This window comes from Numenius arquata, chromosome 12 (assembly GCF_964106895.1).
Source record: "Numenius arquata chromosome 12, bNumArq3.hap1.1, whole genome shotgun sequence".
Classification (NCBI taxonomy): Eukaryota; Metazoa; Chordata; class Aves; order Charadriiformes; family Scolopacidae; genus Numenius; species Numenius arquata.
The window spans coordinates 24,090,239-24,109,719 of record NC_133587.1 but is presented as its reverse complement, the minus strand read 5'-3'; the positions used below and the strand labels follow the sequence as shown (position 1 = coordinate 24,109,719).

Here is a 19,481-nt window from a genome sequence, read left to right as displayed (position 1 = left end):
TCCTAAAAATAAAGATTTCTACAGAAACCAAATATCAGAGGATACGTAGGATACTACCCACTCTGACCTCTCATCCTTGCGTGCAACAGGAAACTCACTGCCAAAGGACCAGGAGTCTAGTTCAGTGTTGGAGCCAGCTAAGGAATCACAGAATCACAGAATCATCTTGGTTGGATGGGACCTTTGAGATCGAGTCCAACCAACAAAAAAAACAAACCAAAAACAACCCCACAAAATACAAAAAAACCCACACCCAAAAAATCCCAGAACACCAACACCAAAACAAAACAAATGCCCACAACCACACACCACCCCACCCACAAACAGACACAAACCAACAGTCTTGGGCACTAGAGCATGCCCTGAAGTGCCATGTCTACACGTTTCTTAAAGACCTCCAGGGGTGGCGACTCCACCACCTCCCTGGGCAGGCTGTTCCAGTGCCTGACCACCCTCTCAGTAAAGTCATTCTTCCTAATATCTAATCTAATCCTCCCCTGCCACAACTTCAGACCATTTCCTCTGGTCCTGTCATGATTCCCTTGGGAGAAGAGGCCAACACCCACCTCTCTGCAACCTCTTTTCAGGTAGTTGTAGAGGGCAATGAGGTCCCCCCTCAGCCTCCTCTTCTCCAAACTAAACATGCCCAGTTCCCTCAGCCTCTCCTCATAGGACTTGTTTTCTAGACCCCTCACCAGCTTGGTGGCTCTCCTCTGGACACGCTCCAGCACTTCAACGTCCTTCCTGTAGTGAGGGGCCCAGAACTGAACACAGCCCTCGAGGTGAGGCCTCACCAGTGCCCAGTACAGAGGCACCATCACTGCCCTACTCCTGCTGGCCACGCTGTTCCTGATACAGGCCAGGGTGCCGTTGGCTTTCTTGGCCACCTGGGCACACTGCTGGCTCATGTTCAGCCGGCTGTCCACCAAGACCCCCAGGTCCTTTTCTGCTGGGCAGCTTCCCAGCCACTCTTCCCCAAGCCTGTAGCATTGCCTGGGGTTGTTGTGACCGAAATGCAGGACCCGGCACTTGGCCTTATTAAACCTCATCTCATTGGCCTTGACCCATCGATCCAACCTGTCCAGGTCCCCCTGTAGAGCCTGCCGACCCTCAAGCAGATCAACACTCCCACCTAGTTTGGTGTCATCTGCAAAGTTACTGAGGGTGCACTCAATCCCCTTATTCAGATCATCAATAAAGATATTAAACAAGACCGGCCCCAAAACTGAGCCCTGAGGGACACCACTGGTGACCGGCCGCCAACAAGATTTCACCCGAGAAAAGCACAGAAATCCACCACAGAAAAGCATTTTACAGGCTGCTACCAGAGCAGTGGCTGTGTTCTCCCTAGGTTTTCAGCCTTTCACAACTGCTCAGGCAGCGCTTTCAGAGCCTGCCAGCTGCAAGGATATTCTTCCTACCCACAACAGATGGCTTGGTGCCTCAGCAGAGCCCTATCCCTGACTCCGCTGGTTTTTAGCTTCCATAAAATTTTGAACCTTTTTCTTTTAATTCCCAAAAGATAAATGTATCTAAGACTCATAAAAAAGGTTAGATTTCACTTGCCACTGGAATTTTGTCTTATACAGGTGGGGCAGAAATGATAGTTTAAGAAATTCCTTGAACAGTGATTTTATATTAAACCTCTGCATAGATAATAGGCTTCAATTAGTAAAAACAGGTTTGCTTTGGGTTCTTTTGAGTGGTTGTCACTGGTCTGTTCAACTATATTTTCTATGAAAATAAGAATCCTGAGGAGAGACAGAGCTAAGCAAAACCTGTTACGTCCTGGTAAATGATTACATAAATCTTCACAGGAGTTACATGTAAAAAGCGATCTTTGCTCTTCTGCTAACGTGTGTGCAATTACTTACCCTGATGGCAGGATCTCTTCCCTTTCATTTCAGTGTGCTCTGCCATAGAGCATACTCTGCTCAATTGTCACTGTACAATGTAATTTCTGGTCTTTAGGCAGGAACCAACATAAAAGTGATTACACAATCTGTTGAGTCACCAGCAGTGGGAAAACTTGAACAGTTGCCATAAGGAGATAAATATTTCCTAGGCAATTAGAACGAGCATTCAGAAGATGAAAATACAGTTTACCCATTCTCCAGGTAGAAAAACAAAATACGCTTAACTCTCCTTAGCCATTCAGTTCACAGATCTGCGTACACAGCCTCTCAGCAAGCTGAATAAGTACAAGTATTCAAGCCTTCTGTTATGTGATCAAAACAGCTTAGATGCAACACTCCTCCCTCCCCCTTTAGGTCACTCAGTGCTTAGTGCGATTTCCTCCCCACATAACTATACAATGGACAAGAACTTTACTGGAACGTAATGGTCCAACATAAAAGAAAGAAAAAAGGTGGAGGGTAACGAACCAGAACACTATGGCAGCCCCTTAGCACACCAGGCTCCCGTGGCTCCTATTATTTGGAAATGATAGCAATAATTGATCACTCCTGACAACACATAGAACACAGCCCAAAGAGGGGAGGGTGATACCAGAACATCAAGCTCTAGCAAGTTCTGGGCAACTGGTGGAAAGTACCAGAATATCCCATTGTCTGAGTTGGGCCAGAGTGGAAAAGTACCTGATGAAAGTAAATTATCTCAGACCCTATAAGCAGCAATTCTAGTAAGACCCTTTGAGCTCTTCTGGATTGCAGCAGGCAACAACCAGCATCCCCCTTGCATTTGGACACCGCTCAAGGCAGACGCCTCGAGGCGTAGAAGGCCAGGGCGAGTCAACATTCCCCCTCAAGTCTCAGTTATCACCCACTGAGGAATGCCAATGCATTTTAAGTATTTACTCCAAACTCAAAAAGAGGGAAATTTTAACTATTGAACTGTGCCTCTCTTTCATCCACCTCTCTATCCACGTGTCTTTAATATACACATTAGCTCTTACGAGTGTTGGTGTTATACTTTACCAGATCCAAATACATTCTGTCCACTTGTCTGTGTGTGCGTAAGGCATTGAAAGGGGCACCCATGGGCTCGCTGGAGTCACCTGCTGTGAAGGGACCTTTGGTCTTAGCAGTTAAAGACTGGGGGAGAGGGGGTGTGTGACCCCTCAAGTGTTGTGCATTTGTATGTTTGTGCTCACATGCACATATGTGTATTGGTTCAGGATACCTTATAGTAAGTCAGTGTGAATCTTGCCATTTTCAAATCTGTAGTTAAGTTGCTGTACAATTATTTTGCTAAATCATCTTGTAAATCCTTAAGTTGGTTAATGATTAAGTGCTGCTAAAATTTAACCTCTTGATCTACCTCAAGTCATTAAAAAAATTTTGAAGTGCTGCTAAATCATAACCATCTCCAATATTTCCATCCACAACGTATGGCTACCACACAATTCAGACCTAGGAGATACGATGGTGACTGAGCACCCAAAACAAGTTGACAGGAATATACAGATGACCAAACAGTTTGCTTCCTCTGTAACAAACACTTGAAGTTGATGGTTCTCAATCTTTTGCTGACTTTGTGTGTCCGCGTAAGTTAAATATCCTTCCCCCCCCCCCCCCCCTCAGTTTTTTCCAAGTTAAAGGTAATCTTTTTTATTAGATATAGAATATCTTTCAAGTTTTTTGCTACATCCTGATGCGGTGTATACTATCAGTCAAGCACAAACCCTAGAAACTTCAACTAGAGCAAGACTCTGTTGCCTGGTTAATTAATTATGATTCTAGCCAAGAGTTTGCTATATTTTTATTCCATAGTATTTATCCCCTCTGCTTCTTTATAAGAAGACCTGTTAGTATTTTAAAGTGTTTCACAACTTACACGCTTGAAATAAAACTTATTTTTATGAAAAAAGTTTGGTAGTTACTCAAATTTGTGTGCCAACATCAGTTTAAATCAACATTTATTTAAAAAGAACCTTATTTTCAGAAGCTTGGTACACTGTACTGGTTTTGGCTTGGATAGCGTTACATTTCTTCCTAGTAGCTTGTAAGGGGCTATGTTTTGGATTTGTGCTGAAAATGGTGTTGTTCAACACATTGATGGTTTTTCAGCTACTGCTGAGCAGTGCTTATACAGAGTCAAGGCCTTTTCTGCTTCTCACCCCACCAGTGAACAGGCTGGGGGTACACAAAAAGTTAGGAGGGGATACAGCTGTGACAGCTGACCCCAACTGAGTAAAGGGATATTCCACGCTATATGACGTCATGTTTTTAAATAAAACTAGGGGGGAGGCTGGCAGGGTGGCTGCTGCTCAGGGACTGGCCGGACATTGGTCAGTTGGTGGTGAGCAATTGTTTTCAATTGCATCACTTGTCTTTCTTGGGGTTTATTTTTCTCTCTCTTTTTTTTTTTTTTCTTCTTTTCCTTACAATTTTTTAAAATTATTATTTCATTTTAATTAATAAACTGTTTTTACCTCAACCCATGAGTTTTTTCACTTTTACTCTTCCACTTCTCTCCCCCATCCCACCGGGGGCAGGAAGCGAGTGGCTGTGTCTTTCTTAAATTCTGGCTGGGATTAAACCTCAACAGTCCTTTTTTGGCACCCAACTTGTGGCACGAAGGGTTTGAGATAACAGATTCGACCAGAACATAATAGAAGTTATTTATATCTGTTAATAGGTGTGGTTCACAGAATTGATTAGCCTGGTTTGATCTTTATCATGCTTTTTTTTTTTTTTTCTTCTTGCTGTACCTGTTGACTTTTGCAGGATGTGCTTGTATGCTAAACACAAGCAAAACCGAAGCTCTTAGAAGTGTACTATGTGGGTAAAGTTTCCTAATTGCAGAGCATCATGAAAATCATCAGCTGTGGAACAAGAACTTGCAGGAAAATGTAGAGGTTTTTTTCTGTTGATTTTTTTTCTATGAAAAGTTTTTAAATTTATGTGCCATTTTCATTTTGCTAATTTCTAAGCAGGTTTTAAACATATTCACCTTTAAACCACCAACTCATATTATCATTATATGGAACTTCTACCTGTTTGGTAGCTTATGCAATGTGTAGATGCCACTTGCTTTAGAACAGTACAGACTTCCACACCCCCAGATAATCAGTTTGGGAATGAGGTGAAAAACACCTAGGCTAATCAGTCTCACAGCAACACTTCAGTCCCACATAAGGTTATATTCTTGTACACTCTCCAATACCGCATGCTTGCCTTCAGGTGCTTGCTCTGAGGGCTGCTGCACCACTGTTTGTGCGCAGGAGAGGTGAGAGGGAGTGGGTGGAGAAAAAGAAAGAGAACAACAGAAAATACAGAGAAGAGAATTAAACAGTTTGGGGTGACTATTTCAACCAGCTCACATCTTTAGCGTGGGACTAGAGGTTCCCATCAAATTCACTCCCTCCTTCCTTGCTTTCTTCCAAACAAGCTTTCTAATAACTTTGGAAAGCAGGAGAAGGCTTACTGCAGCTAAAGAAGTTGGCTCCAATTAACTAAAAAGGCATGAACTAAATCACATATTACAGAAGGAAGAAGCCAGGTTTTGGAAAGTGGGGTTAACCTGGCAATTAGACAAGCATAAGGAACATATTTTATCTAAGGACAGGGACAATGAATTACTTAGTGAAGGGACAGTCTTTGATGCAAAGTGGAATTTTAATAAGAGTTAGAGAGGACCTGGCTCAAACAGACTATCAAAGCTCTTCTTGTCCCCAGACCAAAGTCACCTTCTCTCAAAATATTTAGAACTGTAATATTAGCCAGAGATAATAGATACACATACTCCAGGCATTCACCAATCCAAGAAAAGATGAAAAAAATGTCTTGAAATGGGGGACCCGATACTCATTTCTAAACTTTGCAACCATCAAGACTGAAATTATCACCTGATATCTCTAAAACAGGTAAAGGTCACTCAGATAAACATGACTCTTGATGACTGATTACTTGCTCCTCCATGATAACAAGAATTGCTTTCTGGAATATTGTCTTTTTTTCTGGAAACCTGGGTTATTGTAATTACAATCACCTAGAAACTTGCACACAAGTGCCCACAAAATGTGACAGAATCCAACTGAACTCTCAAGAAATTAGTAAAATTAAGCAAATTAAAAAAAAAAAAGAGGACTATATAATTTGTAAGAGCCCACGGTTCCTTCAAAATCCATGAGGATTCTTACCACTGTCATTTCCAGTGTGGTCAGAGTATGGTGGTCCCATGCCAGATCGACCATTTCTTTGTATCCATCCAGGCTGTAAATTCAATTCACGAAGAGCTTTGCATCGATCAGTTTCAAAGTCACACTTTTCACAGGAGGAACCTGAATTGAATCAAACAAACAAAAAATTAAAACCTCAAAAACAGAAACAAAGGGACATGTTCTCACCATCATTTGCTATTTAATTAGCACACAGAAACACTCTGAATGGTTTCCTAGAAAAAGTAAGAAACACCAGAATTTTCAAGTCATGAACAAAAAGAAACAGGACAGTGGAAGAGGGACAAGAGAGAATGAACACTGAAAAAAACCCACAACAACCAAGAACAAACCACCAGCCCCCACTCCACCCCAGCCAAACCAAGCCCAAATAAGTCCATTTATATTATGTCACTAATTTGGGAATGTGTTGGGAAAAGCATATGTTAATATGCTTTTTTTCTTCACAAATATGTCTGTAGGAAACTTGTAGGAAACTGTCCAAGCTAGCACAGGTTATATGCAGACGCTGTTTTTAAAATGTATTGCAGCTATTAGCTGAAGAACTTCAGTATATCCTCTGTTTATTCAGGGTTCTCACATAGAAAAACAAAGACTTAACACCAGGAAATAACCAGATAGAAAAAAACATTTCTTTATTCCACTATTATTTATTTCATCATTTTGCAACCTGCATTTTTGGGGAACTTGGAGTATAAGCCCATTCCCAGAAACACCCCAGGGCCTAATAACAGAAAGGTGAGGGTTTCATCATCCCACATACTCCAAAGTTTACCACTGGTCATTGTCTTTACTAAGCTGCTGCATTAAAGCAAGAACCACACTGTTCAGAGAAGAGCTGAAACAAGTCCTCAGAATGACACAGTCTCCCCACTTGCCTTTCCTCTGGCCTTATTTCTTCCAGTGCACATAGTAACGGGGTGGTAAAGGACTGCTTTTCTCCCCCTTCCACATTCCCCTGTAGGGCACCGCAGGTTAGAGAAAGGAGGCAGAACGTTCTTTTTCCATAGCATCAAAGCTGAATTAAAAGAGCTTACACATGACTAAGAGGCTGGACAGTCCTGTTCCTTGAACCACTTATTGTAGTAGTGGAAGGATTTAAAAAAAAAAAAAAAAAAGTCTAATCAGATGCATCTCTAAAGAGCAAGTTTATTGCAACTTCATCCCAAGCAGAAGGACAGATATGTGGAACTGTCTGCAGATTTCATTTGCTGTATGGAAACCTTCAGTTCACTCACATTTTCTGTTACACAGTGTAGGACAACAGGTCCTGCCTGCTAGTCAGGATTCTGGTTAGACCTGAGAGCTTCAATGGCTTTGCGTTCTCTCTCAAACTGGTGCTCACTCCAGGCCCCTGCTAATGCCTTCAGACTATTCTATGTTATCACAGTTCACTAATCATTTTAAATGATGTTGCAACTGCAACATTTATAGTCACACTATGATGTTCAATTTCATGGCTTTCATATTCACATCCACTTACTGCAACAGTTAATTATAAGGTGAGAGAAGGGAAAATAGATATATTCTATATAAGCATTCCAGGCTCAAGTTAATGTGCAGATTGGCTGATTCATCAAGTAACATTTTATTGCTACTTTTATTCCTTAGCTCTTTAAGTGGCTGAAAAGCATATCAGCGGTTCATCAAAAGCACAAGCACTGCTGAGGCATATCTGCTTCACATTACATGAAATGCACCAAATCAGTCAGTATTCCTCAGAAATTTTCTTATAGCTGAAAAAAAAAAACAATTTAAAATCAATATGTACAAAATAACAAGAATAGTATCTTTTTAAATTAAAAAAAAAACCCAACCTTGATCATTCATGACTATTTTCCAAGGCAATATTTCACAGAAAATATAATTTGAAAGCAAACCAAAGTAAATTTGCTGAAAGATAGATTTACAGAGATAAAGTCACTGCTTAGAGAAGAAAAAGCCAGAAGGAAGAAATGTGTGGGATGTTCTAGATATCTTATGCAGAATTTCCTGTGAACATAACAAATGTTTAAAATAACCTCTAAGGACAAATTCCAAGTGTCACAAACACATTACAGTTTAAGGTTCTATTTCAAGTCTATATATGTATAAAATCTCAGTTTAGGATATTCTGGGAGCAAAATATTTTTAAGAGTAGTTAGTTATCATTCATTCCTTAGATAAAATTTTGCAATAGTTCCAAGATAAAAAAAAAAAAAAAAAAAAAAGACTGTAGGGTTTATTCCATTCCTTTTCCAATGCTGTGGCAAAGCAAGAACCAACCAAATACAAAGTCAAAAATGACAACAAAAGCACATCATCTGAAATTACAACTCTCATATATTTTTGGTGCAGAAACATCCTTAAGAGCCCAGAGAAAACAGCAGAGAACCATCACAAACATGAGATTGGAGAGATGAAACCTAAGTAGAAAAATAAATTTGCAATAATCCCAAACCAGAAGAGTGGGTGGCAGCAGGATGACTCTTCAATTGACACTTTGATCTGTATCTTTATGTGACAGTTAACTCCAGGAGAGAAGTTATCCAGAGCATATCCAAACACCCCCAGCATCCACGGCCTGTCACTCAGAGCTGAGTTCCATACCTCTTGGTCATCCATACTGCAAGTACAACATTATCTGGTATTTAGGTCTTTCACAGAGCCTACAGGCTCATATTTCTAAACTAGTCTTTCGAGCAGTTTTAATTTCTCTGCTTTCATATAAGCATTTGTCTGTCACAGTATTCACTTAACAAACAAGGGTAAAAAGCCTCTGTAAAAATTAATGGAAGAATGCATCTCTTGCTGCATATTCTGCAATTATAATAGAAAGCGCTGCCTGGAGGAAATGCTCTTTTCCAGGGAAATTAAGACCAAGCACAATGAGGATTTCAAGGCTATGCAGGGAAATGTAGCATAACCATCTCTTGTGCAAGTGAAAAAAAAAACAAAACGTTAACCTGACCTGTGTTAGTCACACATCAGGGGATTCAACAGGCATAATACCCAGCCACTGGCATTTTAATACATTTTAGTACAGCAGAAAAATAGTTTAAAATGTACTGGTATCCAACAGAGTCTTAGCAATTGTCTTATTTTCAGAGGCACAAAAATCAAGTATCCTAGAGGTGATTCTAGTCTCCTGTTCCAATCATATTTCTACATTGTTATTGGGTGAAACAGGAAGTCATATTAGAAGAAGAAAAAGCCCAGGTATCTGGGCACACAGCTCTAATTTGAGGAATCTGTATTTATATTATTTTTCTTTCTCCCAGATTTAATCTGAATGCAATGATCACTAATATGCTTTAGTTAGCATTTTTCAGTGCACACAGAAACACACAGGCTCATCTAAAGAGCATCTACTTTGAATGTAAAGATAAGCTCCCAAAATACAACAAATATAGTAGCTTCCTACGTTGCACAGAAAATGGAAGATCTTAGATAAGCATTTTGTTAAAAGTAGAATTTTTTTATAAATCCAAGCTCTTCTTTGTACTCCAGAACGAAGATCCTCAAAGAGCAGGCTTCTTATGCATCACATAAAATCATTTGCATGATTTTACATGTGATTTTGTGTAACACATGATTTTGTTTTACGGTATTCTGGAAATAGTAGATTTCTGATGCAAATTTACTCAGACTGTAGCAGTTAAAATTCACTCTCACTGCTTAGATCTTTCCTTTAAGGAAAAGAGCAACAGCCATATTCATAGGCTTTGATTCTGTCAAAGATTAAGCTAGGATTGTCAGTTCATGAATTCAAGAACATTTCCCCCCCCTTGCCTAGACTGGAAGAAAAAAAAAAAAAAAAAAAAGGAAAAAAGTTTCTGTTGCTTATACCTTTGTCTAGGTATTTTGAATGAAACCTGACTTTCAGCAAGAACTTTTAACATCAATCATGGAAAAAAAAGTTATACTTGTTGAATTGCCATTGAATTTTAAGTGGATAAGGAACCACCTACCTTACTACATAATATCTGTATGAAGATTTATGAAAGAGGTGCACTGTACAGAGGTTGAAAATTAAGCAGGAAAAATCAAATTGAAGCAGGAAAAAATTGTTTGAGAAAATCAGATGAAGAAGAGAGTGGAAAAAAAGATAATTCCTGAATATTTTTATAACATTAAAAAAATCCCCCCCCAGTTCTCTCTGCTGCCATGTTTGGGTATCAAACTGTATCACACTTATTACAAAGCCCACTGACACTTACCTTGTTTCTCATCACTGCTGCCTCCACACTGGCTGGAAAAAACACAAAATTCCCCAGATGGAGCAGAGGAGCCATCACCACGCTGGCATTCGCTTCCTGTAGATGACCAGGTATCTACCAGAGCAAAGCAATATAATGCACAGAAATATACGAATTTGTTCATGGGCTATGCTACTATCCAAGCTTTCACTCGGAAAAGAATTACTTTAACTGTCTAGTTTTGGTCATGAAGTGTCTTTGAAAAAGCTGTGTTTACACACATCTCGCAAAGACGTTTTTAGAACCTCACTTTCTGAATCTGCAGCTTAAGGGAAATATGGCTTCTGTGAAGCAGTGACTTTCAACCTGGTGTGTCTTTGGATAATATTTAACTACATTATAACACTGTTTTATGACTAAAAAATTGTGGTTCATGCTAAGTCAAGTGGATGTCATTAACTTATTGACTGGATTTATTGCTCAATAGTTTGCAAATACATTAGATAAGAAAATAACAGGACAACAGAGTAGAATTACTAAATCACCAACATTCATAAAGATCTCTTCTTTTTCCTCAGTAGGAGTTGGCAAATTTTTACAAAACTTATGAATAGTTTGTGTACCAAATGTAGGAAACAGTTGAGAAATTCAAAGTTGATTTGGCATCAAAGGGATTGAGATTGATATAGGGAAAGAATTAGAATTTTCAGAGTCTGTAGATATATGATGTCGATAGTTGAAATTGGTATTTATTATTTACTTGGGCCACAATTGCAGATAACAACTGAATTATTTCAGAGTACCTGGTTGTTAACGGAATCATATCTGCAACCACAACTTGCATAAATACACAACTGGATATCAATGAATATTTCCAAATTACTAAATTCCTGTATTTTCTGAAATAAAATCACATTTTATGTGATACTATAGCATTTCCCAAGGTTAGGAAACAATTAGGGATACCTAGGATCCTGTATCCAAATTCTTATGAACAGTGAACAATTTGATCATACAAACAAGCACAGTCAGAATTCATCAAAATAGTAATTTGCCACTCACTGCAGGAATCCATCTTTAGGAGAAACTACCATTTATATCAACCTCCAATATATTACCCTGCTGTAGCAGTGTGCTCTCCCTGTTTCCCCCCCTCTCTGGCTCCTGCTCAAGCCATAATCATCAGAGGGAGTTGTGATAAGTTGAACCTGAATTTTGGGGGATGGCTGGCAACATAGCCAAACCCTGGCTGGAGTGGGGACCTAGGTATCTTGCTCCCATGAGAATACGACTATAGGTCAATTATCTTACTCTATAAATAGCAGACAGCCCAAGAGCCCTTTGACCTCTCCTGTATGGCACTGGGCTGCACACCAGGATCTCCCCTTGAGTGAGGATGCTCGCTTAAGGTACTACTCCTCAAGGCTGAGAGATTCCTTGCTGCAAGGATTCTCAGTAAGTGACTAATAGCATGCTAAACTTTGAAATCTTAGCTAAGTGATATAAAGGACTGATTGCGCATATATAATCCTTTAGACATAAACGGTTGGCCAAGTCTGGGACTAGGATTGGATCCAGCTGCACCCAGACTCCGCTCTGAGAAGGGGTTTAGAAAGCCAGGGGGTCCTTTCTGAACCTCGTGACTCAACGGGAGGGTCTCCCTGACAGCGTGTCTGACCCTGTCCTCTGGGCAGTAAATAACCAAGTGTGCCTTGCCATCGAATCTCATAAAACACCGTCACATTTACTACTAATTTTGTTAAATCACCGTTTCACCTTAATAAATATTTCACTACTACTCTCTTATGCTTAAAGTCAATCACTCCACCCGCGACAACTGGCATGGTCGGCAGGATGGCAGGCGTTATCACTGATTATTTAAAGGAGGCGTGGAGCGAAGCCTCGAATGCTCAGAGGAGTGGGCTCATGATAATTGGTGCAATTAGGAAGTTGTTGAAGAGCACTTAAAAGCAACTAGGGGCCGAACAAAGAATAGAAAAAGATAAGGGAGTTATCTGCAAGACGTTAGGCACCTGTTTAGAAGCCACCTATCAAGCCAGGGAGAATAGAAAAAGGAGAGAGCAGGACCTAGAGAAGGAAATAGAGAGCAGGAAGGCAACTGAGTTACAGCTGTCTTTTAAAATCAAACAGCTGCAAAAACAACTGCAGGAACAAAAGGAGAAAAGGCAAAAATTGGGAGAAAAGGTCAAAATGATGCATACACAGGCTCCCCACCCGCCTGACATTGTACAGATTAGGAAGATCCCCTGAAGATTGGGATGGAGACATTTGGGGTGGTCCTGATGATAGCAAGTCAGAAGACATTTCTTTGTTCCCCACAGATCCTCCTGAATATGAAGCCAGAACCCATTGTAAAAACAGAAATAACTATCACCAGCCAAGTAGCTTATTGGGCAGGAGGAGCTGACATCCTGGAGTGGGGTGAGCCCTCCCTGATCCCCATTAAATCTCTAAGCAAGTTACCCACAGACGTCACAAAAGCCACTTGCATACAAGCCATGCATGAACGAGGACACCATGATGTCCCACTATCTGCTACAGTAGATTTTACACTGTTAAAACCCCTGATCAAAGTTAAAACCACTCCGCCCGTGGCACCTGCCAACATATTCAGTCTCTGTCCAGTGTTATTTAGTAATAGACACAATCCTCCCCCTTCCCTCATAATTTGGATAATGACTAGTTCTGAAATAATGTATTTAGGAGAAAAAGTGTCTAGTCAGAGGTGACACAGCAGTTCCTGATTAAGCTGTCAAGAGTATTTGCATTGTGTAAATAGATTTACAGTGCATTATATGGTAGGCCAGTCAGGGCTCAGCCGGCAGATATGGGCATTACTAAAGCATTCTTGTACAAAAGGACTCCATCAGTACAAGAGACAGGAGTCAGTGCGTTGACTTACAATACTTTTGATGCAAAAATCGACAGCATTTCTCAACTATGTTTCACTGAAACACAACAGTTCTCACAAAGCTTTTACATGGATGAATTCAGGACCTTTAAACTGAGGGGGGGATAGGGGGGAAGAGGAGAGAGATATCCAACCAGTCCAAAAAGCCAATCTTGTGAGAGAAGATTGAATGAACTTGTGTTCAGCTTAGCAACACAAGAAAACAGGTAAATGATATTAATGAAGTATCTTTAAGTACTTTAGATGCCACAAACCCAGGGGAAGAAGAGACAGTAGGAAAAAGAAAAGACAATCGCAAAAGTTAGAGGGCAGTATTAGTCCAAGGCAAATGAGTGTGAAAATGAGACAAAATTAGAGACACAGTTTAGTAATGTTGGGCCGGGGGGTGGGTGGGGGGGTGGGTGGGGGTGTGTGTGTATGGTTTTCTTTTGGGTTTTTTTTGTTGTTGTTGTTTTTTTGTTTTTTTTTAAATCAGAGTTTGATGGTTGGACTAGATGATCTTAAAGGTCCTTTCCAACCTAGACGATTCTATGATTCTAAATTAGGCTGACAATCATCCAAGGCTGGCACTTCTTTAATAGGAATAGTGGGATGAAAGAAAAAAACTAAATTAATCTACCTACTCCTATGACAGGGTTGTATTATTTTCTAAAAGGATCATACAATTGTCCAAACGGCAGCTTGTAATAAGTAACTGATGCCAGCAGCTCTGGAGATTTCTTCATCTGTAAGTTCCCAAGATAAAATAACTGGAATTCACATACCACTGTGCATACCTCCAATTTTTTATTACCCCTGGTGAGCAGCATTAAGACAAGGTATACCTCTGTAAAGTATGCTGATTAGGAAGCACAAGTGCTATAGTATCTACAAAGGGAAACAGACAACTTATGTCTGGAGACGTATCAATCACTGCAGATCCATATTTTCATAATGTAAGATATCTCTTGTCAGGGTAAAAAGACTACTATTCCAACATTGCCGGAAGGTCTGATGCAACTTCCTATTATCTCTGGCACCAGAGGAAAACATATGTTTATTGTAATAAAGGTTTCAGTTCTGCCTAGAAAACATTTTCCAGCTGATTTGGTTCAAATCCATCCTTTTCATCACTATCCTTCTGTGGACATCATTTTGTGTGCTTCATTTTAATACTTTGTCCTCAGGCCACAGAGCTGATTGGAAAACCTCCTGAAGAAAAGCAAAGCAAAGCAAAATAAATTAATTAAGAGTTTGTATATATATAAACAGACTTCATCAAGAACGTGTATCATTGAATTGCTTGCTTCACTTCCATAAGTACAGCTTAGACTAGAAGCTTATACAAAAAAATCCCTGTTCCATATAATATAATAGTAGGTTTCTATAGGCTAAAATATTTTCTGCTCTTCAGCTCTTTGTTTTCCCATTTATTTTTTCCCATTTATTATTCTCCAACATACAATCTCATTCCTTCGCTTCCCCTACACCTTCTAAAACTCCTCCTCACTCTGTTGTACTTCACAATGACTCGCCAGTCTTTCAGCTTTCTTTTATTTTATTAAGACTTCTGCTGCAATATTCTAAGTGGTTCTCCTGCTCTGTCTGGAGCACAGAATCTGTGTAAAAGCTCTGTGAGAGGGTGATTTTCAGCAGAAAATTGTATCCATTTTCAGTATGCTCTACAACATCAATAAGAAGTAAAATTACATAACCCAAGCCAGTCAGAATCACCATAAGATCTGTTATGAGTGGAAAGAGATGAAAAATGTATCCAATATTCAGAAAGCGTTTAGGGTGTGACCCAAGGATTTTTAGTGAAGAGGAAAAAAAAAAAAATCATATCTGAGTGAAGATCTAGCAAAAAGTGCAAATCCAAAAAAAAGGTGTCTTTTTTGCAAGTGTGCAGCTATGTACAAGTAGGGAGAGTTTCTTGACAAGTGCAACAAATTAGCCCTCTCATCAATTAACAAGACCACCATAGTATTTCATAGCTCTGAGAAACATATACAGGACAAAAAGATGACTCGGAAGCAAAAGACTTGCAGGGAAAGTCCAAAGGACAAACACTTCAAGTAGTGAACTGAAAGCACCTTGAAAGCAGAAGAATCAAGATCTAGAAAAAGGAGGAGGAGAGAGAGAATGGACATATATAAACCAGTAAAAATACGCACGATGTCAGAAAAGCAGAGGGATGGGCAATAATCAAAGGGGATTTTTGAAGGCAAGAGAGAAATTGTGCAGAGAAACTAAAAGAACAAGCAGGATCAGGCATTATGTCTATTTTCAAAATTACTTTAGCAAATAAGCAGTTCTCAAAAAGGAAAAATAAATAAATAAAACACTGCTCGAATTTACATGAGAATTTGATTTATCCAATTTTATCCTAATTTATTTCCTTTAAGCTAAGAAAAATACATTTACTGTAAGTGAAAAAAAGATTGCCCTCTCAATCTTTCCACTTGTTTAAGTAAACCTTTTGAAAAAGTTGTAGATATTTAAACTAGGATTTTTAAATAATAAGTCGGAACAGGCTCTGAAACAGGGCCAGAAAAGTTTTGCATTTTTAAGTCTATTTTTCATGTCAACAGAAAGTTATCTGCTTAAGCAGAAAATGGATTGCAGTTGGCAATTCTACATTATGTTTTTGTAGAGCCAGCTATTAGCAACGCATGGGACAGAGGAAAGAACTCAAAAAATGGGATATTACTTTCACCACATGAAAACAGTGTCAAATTTCGCTGCCACTACAAACTTTCAGAGAAAATTCTTACAGAATAGAAAAAATAGTCACATCTTCAGAGAAATAAAAATGTTATTAAATTTAATCTAACCTTTTAATGGCATGACTGTAACATTTTTATACGTGATCAGAGTAGAGAACACTACAGCAGCAGTGAATATACTTTTAACATATATCTAATTTTTCTCCTAAACTGCCATTTTAGTAAAAATCCTTCATTTTCATAAAAAACAATTCTCCAAATTTGTTTATACAAAAACAATTTTATCTGATCATTAGGAAACCACCAAAATTTTATTTTTGAAATAATTCACAACTATTCATCCACGACTCCCCTTTGAGAACCCCCTCCCAAAAATATGCTATTCATATTATCATATGACCGCTCTGGTATCTAATTGTCAAATTGGAACTGAAGGACTTCTGTGAAGTAGAAGAAAGTCAAGCAACGGCAGTAACCCCTAATTGATCTTTTTTTAACAAGAATTGACAGAATTCTTTACTTTGATGTGAAAGGCAATAATTGCATACCTTCTGCTTCTAGTCAAGTGACACTAATTCAATAGTTAACTTGAAAGAGGACTAAGATATTAATACATTCGATTAAAAACGAGTCTGTGTAGGTTTTCTTCCCACCCATCTCCATTTGCTAAAAGGAATTAGTAGAATCAATTAAGAGGTTAAACCCAAACTTAATATATTAGTAACCGTACAGCATGAACACCACAGTCAAAACTAGTGAAGGAAAAATCCCATAATATTAATGCATGGTGTGGTGAACTAGATAAGATCAGATCAAAGTCCTAGATCATTACAGACTGAAATAAGATAACATTTTGGGAAAATTTTTGATAGCATAATTTCTCTCTTTGTAATGACAGACCATATCACATTCAAGAAGAGACGACAAGCGCTAATAGAAGGGAAAGAAAAGAAAATAATCAAGGGGAGATATGCAAGACTAATCTGATCCCAATGCGTACCATGTGCTAAAGTTTGCTCCTGTTCCTAGAGTTTGGAGGAAAAAAATATTTCAATTCTAAACAATTAAGAGCTCAGTAGAACTGCCCTTCTCTCTCCCACCTCTAAAATAAGAATGGAAAACCACCACCAAAAGTGCTTCTAGTCCATAAAGTAATATCCTATTGTAAGAGAAAACTACTAACTGGAATAAGGTAACTCTGATCAGGCAAAAAATATTTCTACCCCATGTACGCTTCTCCAGAGAAATTAGAGGTTGGTGCAAGAGCAAAATAATGATTTTCCTCAGCATTTGCTTTCCAGTCCAACAACCTACAATAGATTTCAGCACATACCATTCCCACACAGTCTTCTCCAAGTCAATAAGAAAGTCTTTCTTCCTTCGTGTCACTCTACCAAGCATTTTGCTTCTGTTCTCTGCTATAAAGCAGGACCTCCTTATTCCTTTAAACTCTCTTCAGCTGTAACTAATTTATCAAGTAGCACTGTCTCACAGGAGCAGAGTTGTGTGTGAAACCCATGGGGCTCAGGACCTCACGCATTATGTGACACAAACCATTACATCACATGATTACATGCATTTCACAAGGCGTTTAACTCAAACTAGCTCCGGTCTAGTCCCATGGACCAAACACCCACCAATGGCCAAGGTCTATTAGGTGTGTTCCTGGAACTCATCCTCTGCTCTAGTCTAATGCAAAGGTACTCGTTTCACACTCACCATGGCTGCTCTGCTGTAGGTCACACAGTGAGCAAGAATAGTTGGAACATTTCTTTCCATAAGGCACCCCTCACTGGAACCAAAAATGCTAGTGCGCTCAGCATGCTTAATGGCGCTTAGAACAAGACTTAGCCTTCTCCTCACCCCCAAGAAATTTAAATAAGTGTATCTTTCTTCCAAAGTTTGGAGAGAAAATATACTACAAAGATTAAACTGGAACCATATTAAACAGTTTTGCTGTCCATCACAACTGTATACACTGGACAGTTTGTCAACCCTAACCTTGGTTGCTCAAGACTTAGCCAATGACCAAAGGCTTTGTGATAGCAGAAGCAGACAAACACGTTCCTGGGGAAAATCACCCAAAGGTGTCTGTCTCCAAGCGAAACAAGTCCTTTAGATATGCCTGGTGTTTTCCATCAACAATAAAACAAGATTGCTCTTTGGTATCACTTCTAGGTATGCAAAACAAGGCAAATAAAACATTCCCATGACCTGTCCGCCTGTTTCTGTCTGTCACCACATAATGTTATTTAGAAAAAACAGCAAGATCAGGGAGAAATCTGGAAGAAAACAATCTCCCTGGGCTTATCTCTCACAACTGAAACAGAACCAGCATAGCCCAGAGTTGCGACTGCAACAATATTCATCTTTAGTCCTGAAACACATCCATGCACCCAAGAACTGGCTATCAAAACCTAGAGGGAGTCTCAACAGAGCATATACATTAGTAAGTAGATTAAAAATAAATAAATTTATCCACCAGGCTTTCTCATGTTATTGATTTTGTCTTAAGACATCTCTGGCACGACACTGCTCCTGAAGCTTTCTCAGTAATCATGCTTGCTCCACACATTTCTAGAAGTTATACCAAACAAAAGATACAGGAAATATATTCTTACAAATATTTCTTGAGCAAAACTCTCATTTATCTCAATTTTATCATCTGGAAACAGATAAGTTGTCTTAAATTTTCTGAATTGCTCTGATGCCTTCTGATAAATAAGACTAAATAGAAACTAATATCAACAAGTAACTTTTCTCTACCAATTTTAAGTTGATTTTCAATATAAGGGGAAAATCGTGATATCCAAAGACATATTTTACTAGAAGTAACAGAGGGATGCTTTCCAGCCATGATTGTCAGAGACATTAAATGAAAGGGTGACAGTCTCAACAGAGAATAGCTCCTTCAAAACATACTTTCAGTGCAATTAATATCAAGTTGAACTTTATGCAATAAAGGCACATGCATGGTTTGGGAAGAATCCTAGGCATTAAAGCACTTGGGAGATTAACGATAGAAGCTTAACGCTTACACAGTGTGTAAAATTCAAAGTGCATGCTTTATTTGGAAAAAAATTAATTAAAATAAACCACAGGGCCACTATATACTGTCTCATTAAAGCAGCTTTATCCTAAGTCTAAAATGCTTAGTTATACTTCTTAACACAGACAACACTAGAAACTGTATTTAAAATATCCACTTTTCAATTGGAGCTATGTAATACTTAGAGCAATTTCACACAAGTTAACATGAAATTTAATACATTCTCATAGATCATCAGAAGATATTAGCAAGTACCATATACCTTCCTTACTCATTCTAACCTCTTGTTAATGTTGTTTCGCACTTTGAGTGACTTTGCTTACAGTGAAAGATCAGTGGGATGAGCAAAGAAATGAAAAAGCAAAATAAATAAACAATCCCCCTCTTATGTTCTTCCTAAGATGACTGCCACTAAGATACAGTAATTTTTTCACTACTCTAAAAACTCTCACAGAACAGCAGTTGTAGGTATGGC

General features: G+C 39.0%; 1 protein-coding gene across 1 annotated transcript in view; it reads right to left on the bottom strand.

The window, feature by feature from the left end:
• The window catches only part of MALRD1 (MAM and LDL receptor class A domain containing 1), a 246,729-nt gene extending 236,225 nt beyond the window's left edge, over positions 1-10,504 (bottom strand). Inside the window, exons 1-2 of the mRNA XM_074157371.1 lie at positions 10,342-10,504; positions 6,104-6,244 (exon numbers count right to left, since the gene is read on the bottom strand). Coding sequence (XP_074013472.1) covers positions 6,104-6,244; positions 10,342-10,504 — 304 coding nt within the window. The remainder of the gene's footprint in view (positions 1-6,103; positions 6,245-10,341) is intronic.
• Between the last annotated feature and the right edge of the window lie 8,977 nt (positions 10,505-19,481).